The sequence below is a fragment of the Poromitra crassiceps genome (assembly GCF_964638095.1).
Source record: "Poromitra crassiceps genome assembly, chromosome: 13".
Taxonomy (NCBI): Eukaryota; Metazoa; Chordata; class Actinopteri; order Beryciformes; family Melamphaidae; genus Poromitra; species Poromitra crassiceps.
In genome coordinates, this window is record NC_139644.1 from 35,330,639 (window position 1) to 35,353,865 (window position 23,227).

The following is a 23,227-nucleotide window of genomic DNA, read 5'->3' on the forward strand; positions in this document are numbered from 1 at the left end:
TCCTCGTGACCTCCTCCCCCACCAATCATAGTGAGGGTCTTAAAGGAAAAGGCCCATACCAAGAATCTGTCACCTTCTGAATGGCACAAAGCAACTAGCAAACGTTCCTGTCAAGTTGTAGGGGAGTTTAAAACACGATTTAAGCGTCACGTCTGGTTCTCATTTGACAATATACAGCCGCATGTCCACCGTAGTTTCACAGTTTAGTTCACTATCTCTACTTTTGTCATTACATGTGCCTCATGTGAGCACTTGATCTCCACCGTCGTGCCCAGCACAGCACAGCACAGCCCAGGCAGACATGGTGGGCTTCGACTGAAGCGTCTCGCAGAGTTGCAGCGATGTTGCCCTCCACCAGCAGCCTGCTCAGCTCGGCTGTCAGGCTGCTGCCACGCTCCAGCTGGAGCCCAGGTGAGGTGTGTGGTGCCATGGGATCTCAGGCTGGCATTTCACCTGAGTTCAACTGACTCCATGCTGTTCTGCTCTCTCAGCCCCAAAAGAATCTTATGCAAGTTTCAGTGTTTTGCTTGTATGTAACAAGGCTGTTTTGCTGTATCACCACGGTACACATCCCAGAAACCAATGGCACCTTCAGCCATATCTGTTTTCTATATTTTATAGATCACATGTGCTATTAAAGCCTAAAGCTGATGTATTAAAGGAACAGTTCACAACGAATACAAATTCAGTCTACTCAAGTCAGTCGAAACTCCATACAAGTTCATAGAACCATCAAACACAGTGAGTTAGGGAGAGAGCTGGGATATGAGTTTTTGACTGACGTGATGACAGTGGCCAGCAGAGCAGACTGTGGTTGTACTGGTCAGCTGTGTGCGAGAGAGAGAGAGAGAGAGAGAGAACAGGGCACTCCTGAAAAAGAGAGCGTTGCTGTCAGTGAGACTCCCTGTATAAAATAAATGTAAAAGGACTATAATAATGACTGACTTTTCATTGTGCAGTGAACTGTTCCTTTAGTATCACCCTTGGTATTTTATATGTATTACATAATAATAAGTTTGAAGGTACTTCATGTAGTGTCCTGCTATGCAAGTCTTGGACTTGGAATCAAGTCCCATTTTGATGACTTACGACTTGCCCACTGAGGACCTGAACTTGGGACTTGGGTCAAGTGATAGATGAAGATTCCTCCACCATCTAATTTGAGCTTCACTTACATGGATTTACATCACCTGGCACAAAAGGTCGAGCTAACTGTCAAATCTGTAAAGGGATAATCAAGTGAAAATGCTGTTGAACTCAAACTGGTTTCTCAGACTCAAACGTTGGACTCGACTCGGACATGTCCTTGGTGACTTGGACTCTGATTCGAGGCCTTTGGACTTGCCTTGCACTCGATGTCTGGTGAATCAACTACAAGACTACATACAGTGCAAGAGTCTCTGCTGATTGTTCTCTCTCTCTCTCTCTCTCTAGGATGTGTCTGCTGCCCATGCAGGAACATTTCTGTGAAACCTGGAGGTTTGAAACCAAAGACGGTTCCTCCGCGGTACCTGGGCCAGCCCAGCCCGTTCACCCATCCACACCTCATCAAACATGGTGAGTACTTTTGCCGAGCCTGGAAAACAGGCTGGCCAAGAAACATCCCCATTCCCAATTCCCCATCTTTGGAACACGCTTGCGTGAGTGTTGAACAGCCACCACTACCCTGTCACAAAATCCTGGAGACAACACTGCATTGTAAACAAGACTATGCCCATCAACATTCAATAATATGGACGAAGCCTACCGTTGTTTTTTGGACTTCCGTTTGGAAGCCTAGTGTAGCCTGTGGCCATCTCGGAGTCCTTGCGCAGCTCACTCCAGGCAGCACGAGACAGGGGGTTTTCCAGAGCAGTAGCTCTGCCTGCTGTTGGTCCGTGATCACTCAGTACGCTGCGGGATCACTGGACAGGCAATCACCCTCAAAACAGCCTTTTCTATCATCTATTTGAGTCTAAACAGGTGTATTATATTAAAAACAATCAGCCCCCGTACAGTTGTTATGAAAGGTGAAATTAGCTATATAGACCAGGGAGTGATCACTCAAAAGTGTCAACCAGCGAGATGTCAGTTTGGGAGAGAGAGGCATTTTTGTTTGATGTGAAGGGTAGAGATAAAAAAAAAAAATGGTTTTATATTACATTACATTACGTCATTTAGCAGATGCTTTTGTCCAAAGCGACTTACAATATCACATTTTGTCAACAGTACAGAAAACAACTATGCAAAAACACAATGACAGCTAAGATACTTTGATAGACTAGCACCATGTAGGAAGTAGTTTGAGAAGGAATAAGTAGCATGAAGCATTAGTAGGTTTGAGAAGGATTTTGTTGTTGTTGTTGTTGTTGTTTTAATTAAAAGATCTTAGTTCAAGAAGGGCCCAGGTGGAGCCTGAAAAGGTGAGTTTTTAGTCCCCGCTGAAAGATTGGCAGCGATTCGGCCGTCCTGACCGAAGGGGGGAGCTCATTCCACCATTGTGACGCGAGGAACGAGAAGAGTCGCGATCGGGACGAGCGACTTTTGAGCCCACGTAGCGGTGGAGGAGCGAGGCGATCTGGACGGGTGGAGGAGCGGAGGGAGCGATGCGAAGTTGGGAACTTGACCATAGATTGCAGATACGAAGGGGCTGTCATGTGGACTGTCCTGTAGGCCAGTACCAGTGTCTTGAATTTGATGTGAGCCAAGATGGGAAGCCAGTGAAGGTCACGGAAGAGGGGAGTGACATGAGAGAATTTAGGTTGGTTGAACACCAGACGGGCTGCAGCGTTCTGAATGAGCGGAAGCGGTCGGATGGCTGCGGCAGGTAGCCCAGCCAGAAGAACATTGCAGTAGTCCAGGCGAGAGATGACAAGTGCCTGGACCAGGAGTTGTGTCGCTTCCCTTGTGAGAAACGGACGGATTTTGCAGATGTTGTACAGGGAGAACCTACAGGAGCGAGCAGTTGCTGCGATGCAGGCTGAGTTGGACAGCTGGTTGTCAAGGATCACTCCAAGGTTCTGTTTGAGAGGGAAACACAGTAGTGTTGTCAATGGAGATGGAAAGGTCAGTGAGAGGACAGTCTTGCCCAGGGAGGAAGAGTAGCTCTGTCTTACCAAGATTCAGCTTCAGGTGGTGGGCAGACATCCAGGCACCAATGTCTTTGCGGCATGCAGCGATACGTGCCGATCATTTTATTAGGATTGTTTGAGATAAGCCGTTTCGACCTGTGACTTGCCTGGTCTGTTGCATCAAGGATAAAAAAGTTTTGCGTGTGTGTGGGGAGGGGAGGGGGGGAGGGGGCATTTGGGTCTATATTATGGCATAAAAAAATCTTAGTGAACAAGGTGAAAGTGATTTTTTTATTTCACTGTGATTTTACAGTAAGTCAGTTCAGCAAACATGCCGCAGGTGGCAGGGCAGCACATTTTTTCTATCCATTATTTTCGCATTAGAAGAAGATAGAGTCCAGTGATATACACTGTCACTACAAAATATCCTTCTCTTTCTGTAGCATCCAGTGTTTTTAGTTGTAGTTGCAGCTCTAATAGAGCCCACACTGCACTACAAGTGACAGAAGAGAGAACAATACGCAACATCCCAACTCCATTTTGACGCCACATGTGTCTTGTGCTCCTCAGGTGAGGTGACTCCAGGCTTGAGCCAGACAGAGTATGAGCTCCGCAGACACAGGCTGGCCTCACTCATCGAGGCCCAGGCGGACCGGCTGGGACCCTCTGCTTCCTCCAGCTCCCATCTGGTCATCGTTCTGTCCCATCCAACCCGCTACATGACCAATGACATCCCTTATCCCTTCCACCAGAACCAGGTAGTCTTTTGGTTTCAGGTTGCATTCCACCTTCTTCTTCTTCTTCTTCTTCTTCTTCTTCTTCTGTGTTCTTTCCTCGTGCCGGTGTCTTCCTCTCATTTCTTTCCCTTCTGTTTCTCTTTGGTGTTGCTACACATGTCCCAGAACAAGCTGGTTAGGGTGGTAATGGACATGGGTCCTCCAGATCGTGTAGGGAGGACTCAGCTACAGCAACTCAACTGGCTACCTGTAGAGGCCAGGGTGACTCAACTTAGACTGTCAATGGTCCACAGGATAGTTAATGATAGGGTCCCTAATGACCTCACCAAATATTTCCCTAGAGTAGGAGAAACACACAGCCACAGAACCAGAGCTAGCAGAATAAAGGTGCAGAGTAAACCAGAGCTAGTCTAGTCAGTCCGCTTTCAGTAAGGTGCAGAATAGACCAGAGCTAGCCTAGTCAGTCCGCTTTCAGTAAGGTGCAGAATAGACCAGAGCTAGCCTAGTCAGTCCGCTTTCAGTAAGGTGCAGAATAGACCAGAGCTAGCCTAGTCAGTCCACTTTCAGTAAGGTGCAGAATAGACCAGAGCTAGCCTAGTCAGTCCACTTTCAGTAAGGTGCAGAATAGACCAGAGCTAGCCTAGTCAGTCTGCTTTCAGTAAGGTGCAGAATAGACCAGAGCTAGCCTAGTCAGTCTGCTTTCAGTAAGGTGCAGAATAGACCAGAGCTAGCCTAGTCAGTCTGCTTTCAGTAAGGTGCAGAATAGACCAGAGCTAGCCTAGTCAGTCTGCTTTCAGTAAGGTGCAGAATAAATATTGGCCAATGCTCATTTGCACTTCTAGGACCTCATGAATGGAATAAGCTGCCACTGGCCATCAAAGATGGTTCAAACCTTAACAGCTTTAAAGCAAAAGTTAAAATGTGGATCCTTTTTTTATTATTATGTTTTTCCGATTTCCCCCCATTTTCTCCCCAATTGTACTTGGCCAATCCCCCCCCCCCCCCCCCCCCCCCCCCATCCCCCTGCTGCCCCGGTCGCTGCTCCACCCTCGGCCGATCTGGGGAGAGCCGTAGACTAGCACCATGCTTCCTCCGAGACATGCCCAGTAGCTAGATGCTTCTTTTCACCTGACAGTGGGAGCTTCAACAGTAGAACGTAGCACGTGGGAGCATCACGCTATTCCCACCAGTTCCCTTCCACCCCGAACAGGCGCCCCGACTGACCAGAGGAGACGCTAGTGCAGCGACCAATGTGTAAAAATCTTGAATGCTTGTCAACTATAGTTTGTAAGGATTTGAGATATTCTCAGATGATGATGTTGGTTTTTATCATGAAATTGTTTATGTTGTATGTCCGTATGTGTACTGTATGTCTACGAGCAACCACAATGAAAATAAGTCTGTGACTTTTTGTGTATTCCTTGACAATGTTTAGAATGCATATATGGGGTACAATGTATTTTAATGAATTGTCAAACACACTGAACTGAACCGGTCCTGAACCCTACTCCCCCCAGGATTTCCTCTACCTCAGTGGCATCCAAGAGCCCGACAGTGCCTTGGTTCTGTATGGAAGAGGCAGACCGGACCAGGCCATCTTGTTCGTGCCCCGCAGAGACCCAGCGAGGGAGCTCTGGGATGGGCCCAGGTCGGGGAAGGACGGGGCGGCTGCCCTGACTGGCATCGAGAGAGTTCATAGCACCGAGGAGCTGGGTCTGGTGCTCAAGAGCCTGAAAGGTGGGTGGCTGGGAGTCGGGAGGCTGCGTGTCTCTTCACAAAACTTTTTTTTCCTCCAAAGGACAGGTCATGCTGTTGGTTCTTTTGAGCAGCATGGTAGCTGAGCATAGCATAGCATTGCGATAGTTGTGTAGCAACTGGTCAGAGCTTCCCATAAGCATCTGTTTAGCACTGCCAGTTCAAGAAGTGGTGCTTGGTGGACACGGAGCTTAAAAGCAATAGTTCACCCCAAATACAACATTCAGTCAAGTAAGTCAGTTCAGTCACTCACCCCCATGTCAGTGGAACTTTGTAGGTCCACACAGACACAGCCAGTTAGTTCCATCTCAGCCTTCTCCCAAACCATAGAAGTTAACAGGGCCATGTGTTTACAGCACCATCTGTTTACAGCACCAGAACAAGTATAAAGAAGAGTCCATCAGATTTCTCCAAATAGCTTGTGCATCATAATCAAGTGTTTTGTAGTCAAACATTTGCACTGTGGGTCCAAAAGTACAATATCTACCTCGTCCTCGCTATCCCACATTTCCTCACTGACGATGCTCTGTCACGCACTCACCCTACTCACCCTCCCCCTCCAGCGCTCTGACAGAATGACTCTGCCTGCTACTGTAGGGACTGGTGGTGCGTTCACGGACAACACATTGTCAGGAGTAAAATATAGGAGCCGGGTTAACTTTGATGGTTTGGGAGAAGGCTGAGATGGAACTGCAGGGGTGAGAACTCACTGTGAATTTGGTGCTACAAACTGCAGTGGAGCTTCATCTCACATGAAGGCGACGTCCAACTGGAAGTAGCTCAACCCTCCCCCCACATCTCTCTCTCTCTCTCTCTCTCTCTCTCTTCCTAATCTGTGTCTCTCACCGCTCTTCCTATTTCCTTTCAGGTACGACGCTGTGGTACGACAGTTCTCAGCCGGCCCACCCGCGGCTCCACCAGACTCACTTGTGTCCTGTGCTGGAGGCGGGGCCAGTGGCACACTCTGTCCGGCCCCTCACACACTCCCTCAGGGCCCTCAAGAGCTCTGCAGAGGTGGCTCTCATGCAGGAGGCCGGCCGCATCACAGCACAGGTAGGTGTTTCCTTCAAGTTTTCACATTCCCCCCCCCACACACCTTTTTAGCTAATTTTAACTATCATATCATACACATATTTGGGGGATTTATTTTGTTCTATTTATATATAAATAGCTAATGAAAACATCCATTGTAGATGCATCAACATGTTTATGAATTCAATGTCAGAGATAATTGCTTGTCTTGCAGGCTTTCAGGAAGACGATGGCTCTGTCTCAAGGGGACGTTGATGAAGCTGTGCTCTTTGCTAAGGTAATGACTGACTCTGTTAGCACTCTACATTATTGACAAAGAATCATCATCCTAATTCTAGGAAGGGGATGATAAAGGATAACGTAAGTTACGGAGGTAACTATGGTTCTGTGAATTCCTGGATGACTGCCAGTCATGCCGGTCACTCGGAACCTTCGGTGCGAGAAGATTCTGAGATGACGTATGGTGGGTCACGGCGCACCTTTATAGATGCGCAGGTACCTCACGTCACATACGTGACTACGTTGGTATAACAACACTCGTGTGTCGCGGAGCGCGAGATCATTATTCACAGTTAGTACCTGCCACTGGCAGTCAGGAAGGAATGAAACAGAACTTCACTTAACACGTTCACTGCCAATGACGAGTTGACTCGTCAAAAAAAATCCAACGGTTGACTGCCAATGACGAGTTGACTCGTCAAAAAATAAATAAAAAAAAATTTGACGGTGGGACGTGGATCAACGCCCCCCACGTCTCCTATAAAAATATTGGAGCCACCGAACGTGTACAACCCATTCCACCGACCCACTAAGTGGCGACAGTGCTCTCCAGACTAGAAAAAGCCGAGCCAAAACTGCAGGGGAACGCGCGACGAATCCATTCTCATACTGTAAAATGGATTGGCGAAAAACGCTTTCGCTTTCGCGCATTATCGCGCTGGGAGCTGGCGGTGGGGGATTGCAAATTTGCATAATAGATTATGCGTGCAACACACTTTGAAACACCGCAGAAAGCCCACAATCGCACGCAGCTTCATTGCAGCTGAGCTCACAACCGAAACGACTCATGCAGACTCGCCCAAAGAGCAGCCGCCAGCAGCCAGGCAGCACAGACAGGCAGAGCCTCGCTTGTGACAAACGCTGCAAAGCCACCAGAGACACACCCACGGAGGGAGGAGTTTGAAGGAGAGGGGGGTTTCCTGCTGCTATGGAGGAAATTACTGTTCAAAACTATTGTTTAGATGTCTGACGTCTTACGCCAAAAATAAATGGTTAAAGTGACTGTTCTATCGAATTTCACAAAAAGCCATTTATCTCAGAATAAATTTTCAGACGCTGAAACCATGCTGTATTCTACTGCTAATGCCTACATAACTACTAACTCTACAAACTAACTCTTTTAGACAGAGAAAGCACACATTCTATTAGTTCTTTTGAGATCATTTGTGTTCACAAAATCTTAGCAGAAAAGAATCCTCGGCTCTTGAAAGATGAGCCAGAATCCTCAAAAAAAAACCTTGGCAGAACCTACCTACAGTATTGAAAAAACGGCTGGCAGTGAATGTGTTAAAAGTCTTTTTAGACCAGGAATTATGTGCAGTCAGAGTCAGTTTATTTACCATCTGCAGTAGAAACTACATTGGAATTGGGGTGCAAAGAGCTTAAAAACATACTGTACATAACAAAACATACCGACAACATGTAAGAACATTTATATACCAATAAAACAGTAAAAAAAAAAGTAATATAAAACAATACGAAAAAAGAGTAAAATTAGACGAGTACACATGTGGAGAGGCCCGAGTCATCCGGCTCAAATGTAAAGTGCAGGATTAAAGTGCACAATAATAAAATGCCTATGCATAGAATCAGTGTTGCATGATCAGATAATAAGACATCTTATACAAAGGAAAAGCAACAGAAAAAAAGGTCAGTTCTAGGTCGGTGGTTCTCAAACTTTTTTGGCTTACGATTGATTGACTGATTTCTGAATGCAAGTACCCCCGTTACCTGACTACAACATTTTGCTTAGAAAACTACAAGAGAAAACTATAGCATACGATGCAATGAATGAATGATAACCCACCGTTTGAAGAATATAACATTACAAAATAGGAAATGCAGTGAAAGAGTTGCAATTAGTGCCTCCTGAGCAGATTTATTTTAAAGTTTAATTTATTTGTACAATTTATTCTTACATGTTTTCATTTTCCCCTTTCTCTCAAGTACCCCCTGTAGTACCTCCACGTACCCCTAGGGGTACGCGTACCCCAGTTTGGGAATCACTGGTCTAGGTAGTCTAGAGACAAAAAAAAAAAAAACTCTCGTAACGGACAAGCCCGTCTTTTATTGTCACACGAACACCACAATACATGCATGCGGCCACAACACACTCATGCTGACGGTGGCCGGTGAAAAGTGTCCTCTGCATTTAACCCATCCAGGCATGTCCTTTCCTCCGAGGGGCAGGCCAGGAGCAGTGGTCGCTTTCTCGTACAGCGCCCGGGGACCAACTTCGGATGTTGTCGTCACTGGTCGGATGACGATGCCGATCTGATCTTCTGCATGTTTTTTAGTGGGGGGGTTATATACGGAGGAACCCCCTGGGGGAGCACAGGGAGAACATGCAAACTCCACACAGAGAGAAAGGCCCTTACGACGAGATACCCCACCTGGGCAGTAGGCACTGAAGATATGGGGGGGAACACAACCACAGCGCCCACAGTGTCCCAGGCGAGAATCGAACTCAGGACCTTCTGACTGTGAGGCGACAGCGCTACCGACTGCGCCACCGTACCCCCCGTACAAGTGCATAGATCTAACATTTGGAATTGTGATCGTTTAGACTCCGCACTGCGCTTGGGAAGAAGCTCTTGGCAAAGCGAGTGGTGGAGAGGAATATATCGCTTACGAAGGTCTCTTTAAGGAAAAACTGCAAATCTATTTTCAATCTGGGTTGTTAATGTCCAGTGTTATCACCTTCTTCCAGTTTGATTTTGAGAGTCGGATCCGTGGGGCCAACTTCCTGGCCTACCCCCCTGTGGTCGCTGGAGGGAATAGAGCCAACACGCTGCACTACATCAACAACAACCAGCTTATCAAGGTAAAGGGACACATTGAGCAGGTGCACGGTTTTGGCTGCACAATCTCAAGATAGGTGTTGGATAAGGTGTAAGTAACAAACAAAATGACTGACTAGCCTAAATGATTGGCCACATTTTAAAATTCCCTTTCTTTCCTCCGTCAGGATGGAGAAATGGTGCTGCTTGATGGTGGTTGTGAATACTTTGGTTATGTCAGCGATATCACTCGCACATGGCCAGTGAATGGAAAGTAAGTAGTTACTTGTCCTTAAACGGCTTGTAAAGAATAGCTGAGCAGGGTCCCATGTTATGTGTGGGCTTTGGACGGGAGCACCTCTTCATGTTATGTGTGGGCTTTGGACGGGAGCACCTCTTCATGTTATGTGTGGGCTTTGGACTGGAGCACCTCTTCACCATAGAAGAAAGTGAACAACCAACAAGCTGCCCTTGAGCAAGACACTTAAAGGAACACTCCGCCCATTTTCAACCAGCTTTGTATCATTAGAACATCAGTAGTATATCAGAAAACTGTAAACAGTTTTGAAGTCTGTCATTTAATTTGACAGTTATTGAGTGTTAAAGTGTGGACCAGTGACATCACTGGTCCACACTAACTCAAATTAATAACTCATTAACTCAAATCAACTCTCAATAACTGTCAAACTAGATGAATGATGAATAGTTCGCTCCATTGAGGCTGCTGGCAGTGGGTTGACAGGTTGTACTGGGCAGCTGTCAAGTGGGAATGTGTGTAACTTGTAAGTGTGAAGTGGCATTGCTCATTAAGACCTCAGGCACCCTCATTAAGACCTCAGGCACCCTCATTAAGACCTCAGGTATGCTCATTAAGACCTCAGGCACCCTCATTAAAGGAGAATTTCGTTTTTTTTTTACCTGGACCCCTCTCCTCACATTAATTATTATCTGACGACTCACCCAGTGTTCTCCGCAGCGTTTTTGTCCGTCTTAGGCGTTGTTTTGAGATCAATAGTGTGCAAGCCAGTCCTAGAACGGAGCTCCGTGGGGGCCACGTGGCAGCGTGCTTTTCATCCATGTAAATAGACAGTTTTATTCCCGTTTTCGACCCATATCGTCATAATCTGATCCATTCTCCCCCGGGGAGAGCCCCTCCATTCTCCATTCTCCATTCCCCCTCTATTCTTCCCAGATCCCATTTCCTCCTGTCGGGTCAGTGAGACCAAATCTCGTCAAGTCAGTCCACAGGCCAGCGGCAGGAAAGTCTCGCGGGACTTCCTGCCGCTGGCCTGTGGACTGACTTGACGAGAGTTGTGTCTCACTGACCCGAGAGGCGAAAATTGGATGCCTGTAACTACCGCTGAAAAGAGCCCGGGGGAGAATAGCAGTCTGATCGCTCTTTAGGGATCAGTTTATGACGATATGCGTCGAAAACGGGAATAAAACTGTCTATTTACATGGATGAAAAGCACGCTGCCACGTGGCCCCCACGGAGCTCCGTTCTAGGACTGGCTTCCACACTATTTTTCTCAAAACAACGCCTAAGACGGACAAAAACGCTGCGGAGAACACTGGGTGAGTCGTCGGATAATAATTAATGTGAGGAGAGGGCTCCAGGTTAAAAAAACCCGAAATTCTCCTTTAAGACCTAAGGCACCCTCATTATGACCTTAGGCACCCTCATTACGACCTTAGGCAGCCTCATTAAGACCTCAGGTAGCCTCAGTAAGACCTTAGGCACCCCTTTAAGATCTCAGGCATGCTCATTAAGACCTCAGGCACCATCATTAAGACCTCAGGCACCATCATTAAGACCTCAGGCACCATCATTAAGACCTCGGGTACGCTTATTAAGACCTAAGGCACCCTCATTAAGACCTCAGGCACCCTCATTAAGACCTAAGGCACCCTCATTAAGACCTCAGGCACCCTCATTAAGACCTTAGGCACCCTCATTAAGCTCATTAAGACCTAAGGCACCCTCATTAAGACCTCAGGCACCCTCATTAAGAGCTAAGGCACCCCCATTAAGACCTAAGGCACCCTCATTAAGACCTCAGGCAACCTCATTAAGACCTCAGGCACCCTCATTAAGACCTAAGGCACCCTCATTAAGACCTAAGGCACCCTCATTAAGACCTTAGGCACCCTCATTAAGCTCATTAAGACCTAAGGCACCCTCATTAAGACCTCAGGCACCCTCATTAAGACCTCAGGCACCCCCATTAAGACCTAAGGCACCCTCATTAAGACCTCATGCAACCTCATTAAGACCTCAGGCACCCTCATTAAGACCTAAGGCCCCTTCACGTCATTGGGGTTTTCTGAAAAACTTGACAGAATTGTCTGCGTTCACTAAAACGTTTTCTCAGCCTCTGTAGAAGCAAGAGCTTAAAACTATCATTAATAAATTATTGCATTTGCCCTCATATTGATTTAACATTTTTTAAATCAATAAACACAAATCTTCATGTGTAACGCAGACGTCGCTCCAGGTCTTAAAGGTCTATAAATGATGCACAGGTCTTAATGGGTTTGCCAGCCCTTCTCTGCCATCTAGCAGCCAATTTGGACGAGTGTTAGTATTTGAACTGGAGGAGGGAGTCTTCTCAAACCATTTCAAGTCTGTTCCAACGCACCGTGGCTGTTCCCTGCCCTGGCTTCACCTCTCTTGCTTCCAGGTTCGGCCCTGCCCAGGCGGAGCTGTACGAGGCCGTGCTGGAGGTGCAGCGCTCCTGTCTGTCCCTGTGCTCCCCAGGCGTCAGTCTGGACCACATCTACACCACCATGCTGGCGCTGCTGGGACGCCAGCTCAGGCAGCTAGGCATCGTCAAGGCCAGCACCAGCGACGCTGACCTGCTCAAGGTAGGATCCCAAATCTGTATCTATGGACATGTTTGACTTCAAAGCAGGGAGCAGCCCTTTGCTTTGGGAAGACCGAGCTGTTGTCTGGAGACATGAATGAATAGCATTAAGGCTAATAGTGCTATTTAAAAGCAATAAAGTCTCTGTTAAAATGTCTCATATTCCCTGGTTCCTTATGAAGGTCCCTACTGACTGATTTAAATTTAAACGTGTACTACTTGGTCCTTATTAAGAGTCACAGGTGTTAATACATGAAAACGGTATTTCCCAAATCACTACAGTATATACAGGTGCTCCTTGTGTTTAACAGATCACTACAGTATATCCAGGTGCTCCTTGTGTTTAACAGATCACTACAGTATATACAGGTGCTCCTTGTGTTAACAGATCACTACAGTATATACAGGTGCTCCTTGTGTTAACAGATCACTACAGTATATACAGGTGCTCCTTGTGTTAACAGATCACTACAGTATATACAGGTGCTCCTTGTGTTTAACAGATCACTACAGTATATACAGGTGCTCCTTGTGTTTAACAAATCACTACAGTATATACAGGTGCTCCTTGTGTTTAACAGATCACTACAGTATATACAGGTGCTCCTTGTGTTAACAGATCACTACAGTATATACAGGTGCTCCTTGTGTTTAACAAATCACTACAGTATATACAGGTGCTCCTTGTGTTTAACAGATCACTACAGTATATACAGGTGCTCCTTGTGTTAACAGATCACTACAGTTTATACAGGTGCTCCTTGTGTTTAACAGATCACTACAGTATATCCAGGTGCTCCTTGTGTTTAACAGATCACTACAGTATATACAGGTGCTCCTTGTGTTTAACAGATCACTACAGTATATACAGGTGCTCCTTGTGTTAACAGATCACTACAGTTTATACAGGTGCTCCTTGTGTTTAACAGATCACTACAGTATATCCAGGTGCTCCTTGTGTTTAACAGATCACTACAGTATATACAGGTGCTCCTTGTGTTAACAGATCACTACAGTATATACAGGTGCTCCTTGTGTTAACAGATCACTACAGTTTATACAGGTGCTCCTTGTGTTTAACAGATCACTACAGTATATCCAGGTGCTCCTTGTGTTTAACAGATCACTACAGTATATACAGGTGCTCCTTGTGTTAACAGATCACTACAGTATATACAGGTGCTCCTTGTGTTAACAGATCACTACAGTATATCCAGGTGCTCCTTGTGTTTAACAGATCACTACAGTATATACAGGTGCTCCTTGTGTTTAACAGATCACTACAGTATATCCAGGTGCTCCTTGTGTTTAACAGATCACTACAGTATATCCAGGTGCTCCTTGTGTTTAACAGATCACTACAGTATATACAGGTGCTCCTTGTGTTAACAGATCACTACAGTATATCCAGGTGCTCCTTGTGTTAACAGATCACTACAGTTTATACAGGAGCTCCTTGTGTTTAACAGATCACTACAGTATATCCAGGTGCTCCTTGTGTTTAACAGATCACTACAGTATATCCAGGTGCTCCTTGTGTTTAACAGATCACTACAGTATATACAGGTGCTCCTTGTGTTTAACAGATCACTACAGTATATCCAGGTGCTCCTTGTGTTAACAGATCACTACAGTTTATACAGGAGCTCCTTGTGTTTAACAGATCACTACAGTATATCCAGGTGCTCCTTGTGTTTAACAGATCACTACAGTATATCCAGGTGCTCCTTGTGTTTAACAGATCACTACAGTATATACAGGTGCTCCTTGTGTTTAACAGATCACTACAGTATATACAGGTGCTCCTTGTGTTTAACAGATCACTACAGTATATACAGGTGCTCCTTGTGTTTAACAGATCACTACAGTATATACAGGTGCTCCTTGTGTTTAACAGATCACTACAGTTTATACAGGTGCTCCTTGTGTTTAACAGATCACTACAGTTTATACAGGTGCTCCTTGTGTTAACAGATCACTACAGTATATACAGGTGCTCCTTGTGTTTAACAGATCACTACAGTATATACAGGTGCTCCTTGTGTTTAACAGATCACTACTACAGTATATACAGGTGCTCCTTGTGTTAACAGATCACTACAGTATATACAGGTGCTCCTTGTGTTTAACAGATCACTACAGTATATACAGGTGCTCCTTGTGTTTAACAGATCACTACTACAGTATATCCAGGTGCTCCTTGTGTTAACAGATCACTACAGTATATACAGGTGCTCCTTGTGTTTAACAGATCACTACAGTTTAATACAGGTGCTCCTTGTGTTTAACAGATCACTACAGTATATCCAGGTGCTCCTTGTGTTTAGTGATTACACAGCTAACGACTGTCCTGCACAAGCCTGCTAAATAAAGGGAAGTCACTGTGTGGCGTGGCCTCCATTTGTGTCATCAAATACTAGCTGCTGCATTGAAGACCTTTTAATTGTGAACAGTTATACAGTGTACTGTTAGCAAAGTGTGCATACATTAATGACTAATCCATGTTTATTTTTTAGCTTTTCAAAGCACATATTAACAGCAAAATGAATGTTTATCAGAGAGACTAAAATAGAACAGAAATGCCTAAGATTGAATTTCATTCACCGCTACACTGAAGGCCAACGTGCCGTGCTTCCACACTCACATTTATAATGTTGCATTTTACTGCTTTAAAACGTCTTTTCCCCTGCTGCTGAGTAATGTACAAACAAATAACACAATTATCGCCTTTACTATCTCAGATGTCCAGTGAATTGAGACATTTTTTGGTATATCTTCTGTTTATTTTTAGCCCCACCAATGGTTTGTGGTCAGGAAATAGCCATAAGCTTCTCTGGCCAATTTAAACGATGAAATGGTGACCTAATTACATCCTTCATAAAGCACAATATGCCAGTATAACTACATATAATAGAGGCACTCCTTTCCTGCAGTGGTTCTTTTCAGGGAAATGAATGGAGCGAGCCAAACCCACGCTTAATGTAAATTTATTCAACTGGTTTCTGTAAAAAAAAAATCAAAAAATCAAAAGTCTCTTTGGAGAAGTTTGGAAGGAGAAGCGTGGGGGGGAGGTAATATAACAAAGGATGATTTGTGGCTGGCAGGGAGCTGTTTGTTCAAGACGCATAGCGGACTGACACATTAATACTTCATTAAGACAAAGAATTATGACGTTGCATCTAAAAGAGGGAATTGTTGGCAGGTTTGATCATTTTTGATCAAACCTGGCCTGGAAAGCTCCGAGCCTCTACCTCACATTTGTTGGCTTCTGCCTCGGCTGAGTGATTGATGTTTGAGTTTCCATCACGTGGGACGACCTCCATCCAGAACTTACTGGGCCCATAATTATCAGCCCTCCCAGAATAGGAGTTTGGATGTAGCACTCTATAGGTCCACTTGACCGTCTCTCTCGCAATAGATGCAAATGGAGAGACAGGACCGAGTGCAAACACAAGGGAGGGAATAGAATAAACACTCACCCATTGAGCGTGGATTGCCATCTCTCAATCTTGTATTTTTAGCTAGGCGGCGAACAAAATAGAAACCTTTAGTTTGTGCTTTAGTCAGCCTGTCATGTTGACTATATGTATATTTGTACTGTATGTCTCCACTGTCAACAGACTGTAAAATGGTACGAATTATTCACTTTGTAATGCTGGCAAGAATATGCATAATGGCCACACACAATTTGGGTTTTTTGAAGGAACGACCTTGACGTGGAACTGGGAATGCTTTTGCATCCGTGCAAACTCTAAATCAAAGTACATGGACATTGAATGGGAGCATGTGGGAGGAATGGTATGCACAATGCAACACAGAAGGCAAAGCAGACACACAAGGTGCAGAGAGCGTACGCACACTGTCTTCATTAGTCAGAGGTGTCGTCGTAACCACTTGGTTAAAGAGCCAAGTCACAATTTGTCCCTTTTTGATTTGCATGATAACCAAGCTGTGATTAATGTCACATTTTGACACCAAGGCCCTCAAATGATCTTGTATAATACTTGTATGTGCCAAGGATTCCTCAAACTTGAATGACTTGTTTTGTCGATTGAAAATGGGATCAAACCCACAGCTTATATGCCTGGCCTAACCCTTCATAAAGCCTCAGTGCCATGGAAGCCACCAGTTGAATATGTGTACTGCGTTGAAGAATACAGTAGATGTGTAACGGTGGCCAGCGGGTAGTGCTGTGCAGTTAGTAAATCCACACTCTCTGACACCTCAAGAGACACTCTTAGCAACAAAGACTAGAGCCCGTGGGCTTTAGCCTCCTTGCTAGAGCGACCACCTCACATGCCGAAGGTTCCTGGGTTGATCCACAGCTGCGGCGGGACTACACAACACAGGTTACATATTCTGTATGCTCCAACATTGACTTATGTCCCTTTTGGTTTGGATGTCTGACTCCTTTAAGGCAATATTTCATCTACAAATAAAACTGGTAATTGCAGGTGAGATCCAAACAGTGTTGCATAATGTGACATTAGTCAGTTTGTTCGGCCATAGTAACCACCCGTAATGCTAGCAGAGACCAGAAAAAAGTAGCTTGTTATCCTACTTCACACAAGAGTTGTGGGGAACGGGGAACCTACAGTAACCTACAGAGTGAGTCTATTGTGTTAGCTCCGCCCACCCTGTGAACCTACAGTAACCTACAGAGTGAGTCTATTGTGTTAGCTCCGCCCACCCTGTGAACCTACAGTAACCTACAGAGTGAGTCTATTGTGTTAGCTCCGCCCACCCTGTGAACCTACAGTAACCTACAGAGTGAGTCTATTGTGTTAGCTCCGCCCACCCTGTGTCACCACAGACACCAAATTCATAAATGCTGCTATACTGAAAATGCAAAGGCTTCCATCAATGGTCCATAGGCTCAATCACCATTGTGTTAAGTCACTATCAGATAGATAGTGACCTAACAGACATTTATTTACATGAATATCTTTGAGATGATCACTTTAAGGATGGTAGAAAATGTAAGCGTTATGATGAAGCAATGCTCTGGGACTGTCAGAAGACAATGACACAGTCACACCTTCATGGCCATGGTTTTGTGTTTGCTGGTCCTAGGCTGCGCGGCGCTACTGCCCCCACCACGTTGGTCATTACCTGGGCATGGACGTCCATGACACTCCTGACCTGTCCCGTTCCCAGCCTCTACAGCCCGGGATGGCCATCACCATAGAGCCAGGTACAGGCACACCGAGGGTTAAATGTTCGTGTTTCTCTCTCGTGCATACACAGAGGTGTGACTGCATAATTATTTCTCGAACAGCCACAAGTTCTCACTAAAACTCTTAAGCACTCATGCACACATTGTCCCACCATGCAACTTTATGCAAAATACGAACTTTAACCTGAGCAATCCAGTTCCATTGTTCACATTATTATTATTATTACTATTCTATGCATTGTGTGTATGCTTGGTGTGTAGGCCACACACACTTCCTGTGCTCTGTCTGTTTCTGTTTGCTTTACTACTCTTCCATTCACACTTCCTGTGCTCTGTCTGTTTCTGTTTGCTTTACTACTCTCTTCCATTCACACTTCCTGTGCTCTGTCTGTTTCTGTTTGCTTTACTACTCTCTTCCATTCACACTTCCTGTGCTCTGTCTGTTTCTGTTTGCTTTACTACTCTCTTCCATTCACACTTCCTGTGCTCTGTCTGTTTCTGTTTGCTTTACTACTCTTCCATTCACACTTCCTGTGCTCTGTCTGTTTCTGTTTGCTTTACTACTCTATCTCTCTTCCATCCACACTTCTCTTTATGCCTCCGCCGGCGATAGCTGTGGCCAGAGGCATTATGTTTTCGGGTTGTCCGTCCATCCCTCCGTATGTACGTCCATCCCATGCTCGTCAATGCGATCTCAGGAACGCCTTGAGGGAATTTCTTCAAATTTGTCTCAAACGTCCACTTGGACTCGAGGATGAACTGATTAGATTTTGGCGGTCAAAGTTCAAGGTCACTCTGTGACCTCACGCGTCCACCCGTTTCATGCTTGTATGGTATGGTATGGTGTTTATTCTTAATCCCCGAGGGGAAACATGGTTTGCCACCAGAGCGAGTACAGATACATTACAAACAAGAAACAGTAACATACAGCACAATAACAATAATACAGTAGAGAGAGAGAGAAAGAGCCTCACAATGCAGAGCTAGCAGTGTTCATTAAAGAATTTGACAGAAGCAGGAACAAAAGATCTTCTAAATCGCTCAGTAGAGCACCAAGGCATTGTTAAGGCGATATCTCAGGAACGTCTTGAGGGAATTTCTTCAAGGAAGGGTGGCTGGGTAAAGGGGCAGTATCTAGGGATAGGAAGGTTGTAGAGAGTTGGGATTTGAGGGGTTGGTTGGGGGAGTGGCTAGGGGGATGTGGATGGTGGGAGGGGGTGTGGTCAGTAAGGGAGCAGGGCTAGGGAAAATGGGCCGTAGCTAAGGATAGGATGGTCGTAGAGAGTCAGGGTTCCAGGGGTGGGTAAGGGAGTAGCTAGCTAGGGGTCTGTGGGTGGTGGGAGGGTAGGGTTAGAGCCAGTATTGTATTACTCGAGTCCAGGACTCAGACTCGAGTCCAAGTCCTGGACTCACTTCAGTACTTGTGACTGGACTTGGACATTCATGCATTTGGACTCGGAAGTTGGAGACGTGAACACTTGATTTGGATAGTCCAGCTACAGAGAGTCTACAGAGTATTTATAACATTTCAACAGCTTAAGCTGTGTTCACACCGAGATATTTATTTTTCTCTCTGCCGCTCGATTCAACCCTTTGGAATTGCTCTGTCGCTCTGTTTAAATCGCTCGTCAACAGGCAGAATAATTGACGGACATCTGGGGGCTATAACGTTACGCAATGTCATGATATTTGTCCGCTACGAGCCACCGTAGTTGTTTACAAGCTAAGCCTATCAGCGTGCTCCTAACGCGAGCTCTATACCGGTAGTACAGACTTCACTTCATGTCAGCTCTCAGCCTGTCAATCAGCTGTCAATGCGGTTTGTTGCCACACAATAAACCAGCGGTTTGTTCCAAGCCAGTGTCATCCTTGACTCACTCTCACACGGCAGCCAATCAGCGTTGAACAGCGAGCGACTGATGCCAGCGTAATTTCGCTCGAGTTGGGATATTATTTTCTCCCTATCGCTCCGTCTCTGTCGCTCGGACGCCCAGCGATTTTTCTCCCTGGTGAATATACGCTCAATCGCTCGTTTGCATTGACTTTGTATGTAAACTCGATGCCGGCGGAAAACTTTAATAGGTCGGTGTGAACGCAGCTTTATTAGTTGACATTCAACAATTGAACCGTTTGCTTTGTCTGTAGATGTTGTTTTAACAGCTTATTAGTTGAGACTCAACAAACAGATTCTGTTTGTTTCCCGTTGCACACACCTGACCTGCACCTCGTGTCATATGTAGGCATGTTCATGAATTGTCACACAGACTCTCTGATAGATGATGTGTTAAAAAAGTTGAATTGTTGAGTGTCAACTAATAAGCTGTTGAAATGTTACTTATACTCTGTAGGGCCTACAGTGTGTAGGCGGACTATCCAAATAAAGTGCTGCTATTTTTTGTAATAGGCCCTAATAATTTGGCATAAGATATTGATAGCTATATTAATTCCGTTCGTCACATTCCATTTTGTGCAAGGGCACGTGTGTTCCACCTACACGTGGATTCACATTCATGTTCAGGAACTCCGGACTTGGACTCAGACTCCAACACTGGGAACTTGAGACTTGACTCAGACTGGAGATATAGTGACTTGATTACAACACTGGTTAGGGGTAGGGGTAGGACCATTTTCCATGTTGAAAATGATTAGCTGTTGGTGAGGTACCCCCAAACATTGCCTAAAGTACCATAAGGCTGAATGGCCACACCACGGCACTGTGGGATTCAGGGTATTTGTGCTTGTATGAGTCTGGACATAGACAGAACATGGATGTAGACTGGAACTTGACTTGTCGGCGGAGGCATACAACCACGAGGTGCTTATTTCTATTTTTTTCTGTCACATGTTCCCTCTCAGTCTCTCTCTCTCTCTCTCTCGCCCACGGGAAGAACGAGTCCAGCGTGTGTCATGTTTTGTACGGTCCCAAGTTCGCTGCTTGCCGAGGAACTGTGAAGATGGAAGAGAGACTGATCTCCACCAACAGCGCTTATTATCCTAGAAGTAGATGACTGAATGATTATGCAAATATCATAGGCAGCAGTGTGTGTTTGACTGTGTGCTTTGTTCAGCAAGAGCTGCCGTCAGAACATGAGCCCTGTGTGTGTGTGTGTGTGTGTGGGGGGGGGGGGGGGGGGGGGGGTGGCTGTGGCTAATCGCTGCATCGCCTGAATTGGTATGAATGCATCATTTTTTTTCCAGTTGTTGAACTTTTATGGCTCTTGTTGCTCCTGTTGTAAGATGCATTTTCCACACGGGGCGATTAAAGGGGTAAGACACACTAAAACATGTTTATTTTAAGATGTTAATGAAATCTCTGTGTTTGAGATGGGAGAAAATACAACACATTATTACCTCCACATATAAGTGCATTATGTTCCTCTGCTCATGTCTTAGGCGCTACAGTTAATTGACAATCCCCTTTTTTCCCTGGGTTAAAAGTTCAGTAGATCAATATCATTGGATGTTTACTCTCTTACTTCACTTAGACTCTACCAGAGCCGTGTATATAGAAGAGTCGCGACATCTCCATTCACTCCAATGGACCAGTTTTTTACTCTCAAGAGTTCCCGGAAGTAAGGTTCTGGATTAAGCCTCGCTGTCGAGTTGCAGCAAAATGGACAGTTTGTGATGTACTTTGAAAGGGTCAGATGTTTAAAGAATCAAATTGTACATTATCAGCTTTATTTTAGCATTCAAAAGTAGCGCGAGCCTCCTTCCTGGCTATTCATTGGCTACTGAGTCAGACATTTTGGTCCTCCGCTGACGCCACTCTCGTACTAGATTGCTCTGGACTCTACGTAATGAGATTGATTTGATAACCACTCATCTTCTCTCTGGACCACTGCTCTCCACACCCACTTCATTGCATGTTTCAAACTAGCCGGGTAGGCGGAGAGGGAGTGAAACCGGGGCTACCGTCACCCTTTCAGTTGCCGACACTCGTCTTTCTCTCTCTCGTCACAGGCTTGTACATCTGTCAGGATGACGACCAGGTCCCAGCGCGTTTCCGTGGCCTGGGGGTCCGGATCGAGGACGATGTGGTGATCCGGGACAAGGGAGGCCCTCTGATTCTGTCCTCCGACGCACCAAAGACCATCGCCGATGTGGAGCGGGCCTGTGCCCGGGGATAGAGCAGACGGAGACGGATGAGGGAGCGAGACGGGCCACAGAGTCCACGGCAGGCGGTGTACTGTCTACTGTGTGTTTCACGGTGATGATGTCATCAGGCTCAGGGCCCATGTGCGTGAAAGGTGGAAGCACACTACAAGACCTCTGGATTAAGCTAGCCCGCACAAATCTAGAGAACTGACTGTAATGTTATTTGTCTCGGAGCTAAAGGTTGTCGTGTGCTTCCACGCTAACAGTTATGAAGAACTGATCTAAGTCCTGCTACTGCAGTCGGGTCCAGTGACCATGTAAACAACGGAGATGTACTTATTTTTAACTATGCGTTCGGATGCCTATATTACCACAACGGTATCCTGCATCCCTCGGTGCGTTGGTTGTGCCCATCCCGTACGCTCCAAAAAACGGATGTAGGATACACGAGGCAGCCATCATGCGCATGCAAACGCGTAGTTAAAAGCGGGTATATCTCCGGCCTCAGTCTCAGATCAGCAGTCTCACTCTGAACATGAGCATACTTGAGGATATGGGCCCATGCGAAAGTGAAAAATGTGATTTTGTTTTTATTCTAGTATTTATAATGGGTCAATGAACCAAGTGCATAAAGATGTCAGCCTCCTGAAGCTCTTTGTTTGTTTGTTTTTCGCCATTGCATCAAGTCACAGGGATCATTACTTGTTCATTCACTCACTCCATACATTCTCTCATACCTACAAACACACGCACACACTCAATTTCTCTGTCTGACATGCACTCTGTAAAAAAAACACACAAACGGTGACATCCACTGGTGTGCACACTGCACAGTACTGGTGTGCACCGTACTGGTGGATGGACAGGAAGCACCAAAGGAGACGCCATCTTTATGCACGAGGTTGAAATAATCAAGAAGTGAAATGGGACTCTTTCCCCAAAAAATGGGCTCCTCCTGATAAACGTGTATAATAATGAGACGCATGCACTGAAATGGTTTGAAAGTGTACAGTGACAAGGTTTTGTGTGTGCAGGTGTTCACTCAGAGAGAAAAGTGTGAGCACATTCAAAGGCGATGGCACTCTCGGTGCGCAAAGGTCATCAAATTATGTTTGTATAGATTTATATATACATAAAAAAAAAGACCTAATCTTTCCCCCTTTTATAACTAATAAATCCTCTGGTTGTTTAAGGTTAAATGAAGGAACTCCAGAGTCAATTTACTGACACTTTTTGTTTTACTTGGTGCGATCTGAATTTTTTTTCCTTTTTAAAGTGACCCTTTGTGGTTGAATGATAATGATGATAAGAGGTGCAGAAATGTTTACGTCAAATGCATTGATGAATGTTTCATCTCAGGGTTATGTAGGTGTAGATTTGGGGGCAGACAGACAGGGGGAGCTGACCACCACAATATTAGAAGAATCTTCCCCCAAACACATTTTGTGATTCTTTG

General features: G+C 45.5%; 1 protein-coding gene across 1 annotated transcript; it reads left to right on the forward strand.

Moving 5' to 3' along the window:
- The first annotated feature begins 161 nt into the window (after positions 1-161).
- xpnpep3 (X-prolyl aminopeptidase 3, mitochondrial) lies at positions 162-22,802 on the forward strand. Its single transcript, XM_083649746.1, has 11 exons — positions 162-411; positions 1,435-1,557; positions 3,621-3,808; positions 5,305-5,524; positions 6,411-6,595; positions 6,789-6,851; positions 9,564-9,677; positions 9,822-9,907; positions 12,315-12,498; positions 17,571-17,691; positions 21,637-22,802. The coding sequence occupies exons 1-11, from the start codon at positions 342-344 to the stop codon at positions 21,801-21,803; spliced, it is 1,521 nt and encodes a 506-aa protein (XP_083505872.1). The 5' UTR covers positions 162-341; the 3' UTR covers positions 21,804-22,802.
- Positions 22,803-23,227: the final 425 nt, after the last annotated feature.

Bases quoted from the DNA above. Each gene is read 5' to 3' on its own strand.
- xpnpep3 (XM_083649746.1), top strand. From the start codon at position 342: ATGTTGCCCTCCACCAGCAGCCTGCTCAGCTCGGCTGTCAGGCTGCTG. The intron at 412-1,434 runs GTGAGGTGTGTG...CTCTCTCTCTAG, and splicing joins ACGCTCCAGCTGGAGCCCAG to GATGTGTCTGCTGCCCATGC. The intron at 1,558-3,620 runs GTGAGTACTTTT...TGTGCTCCTCAG, and splicing joins TCCACACCTCATCAAACATG to GTGAGGTGACTCCAGGCTTG.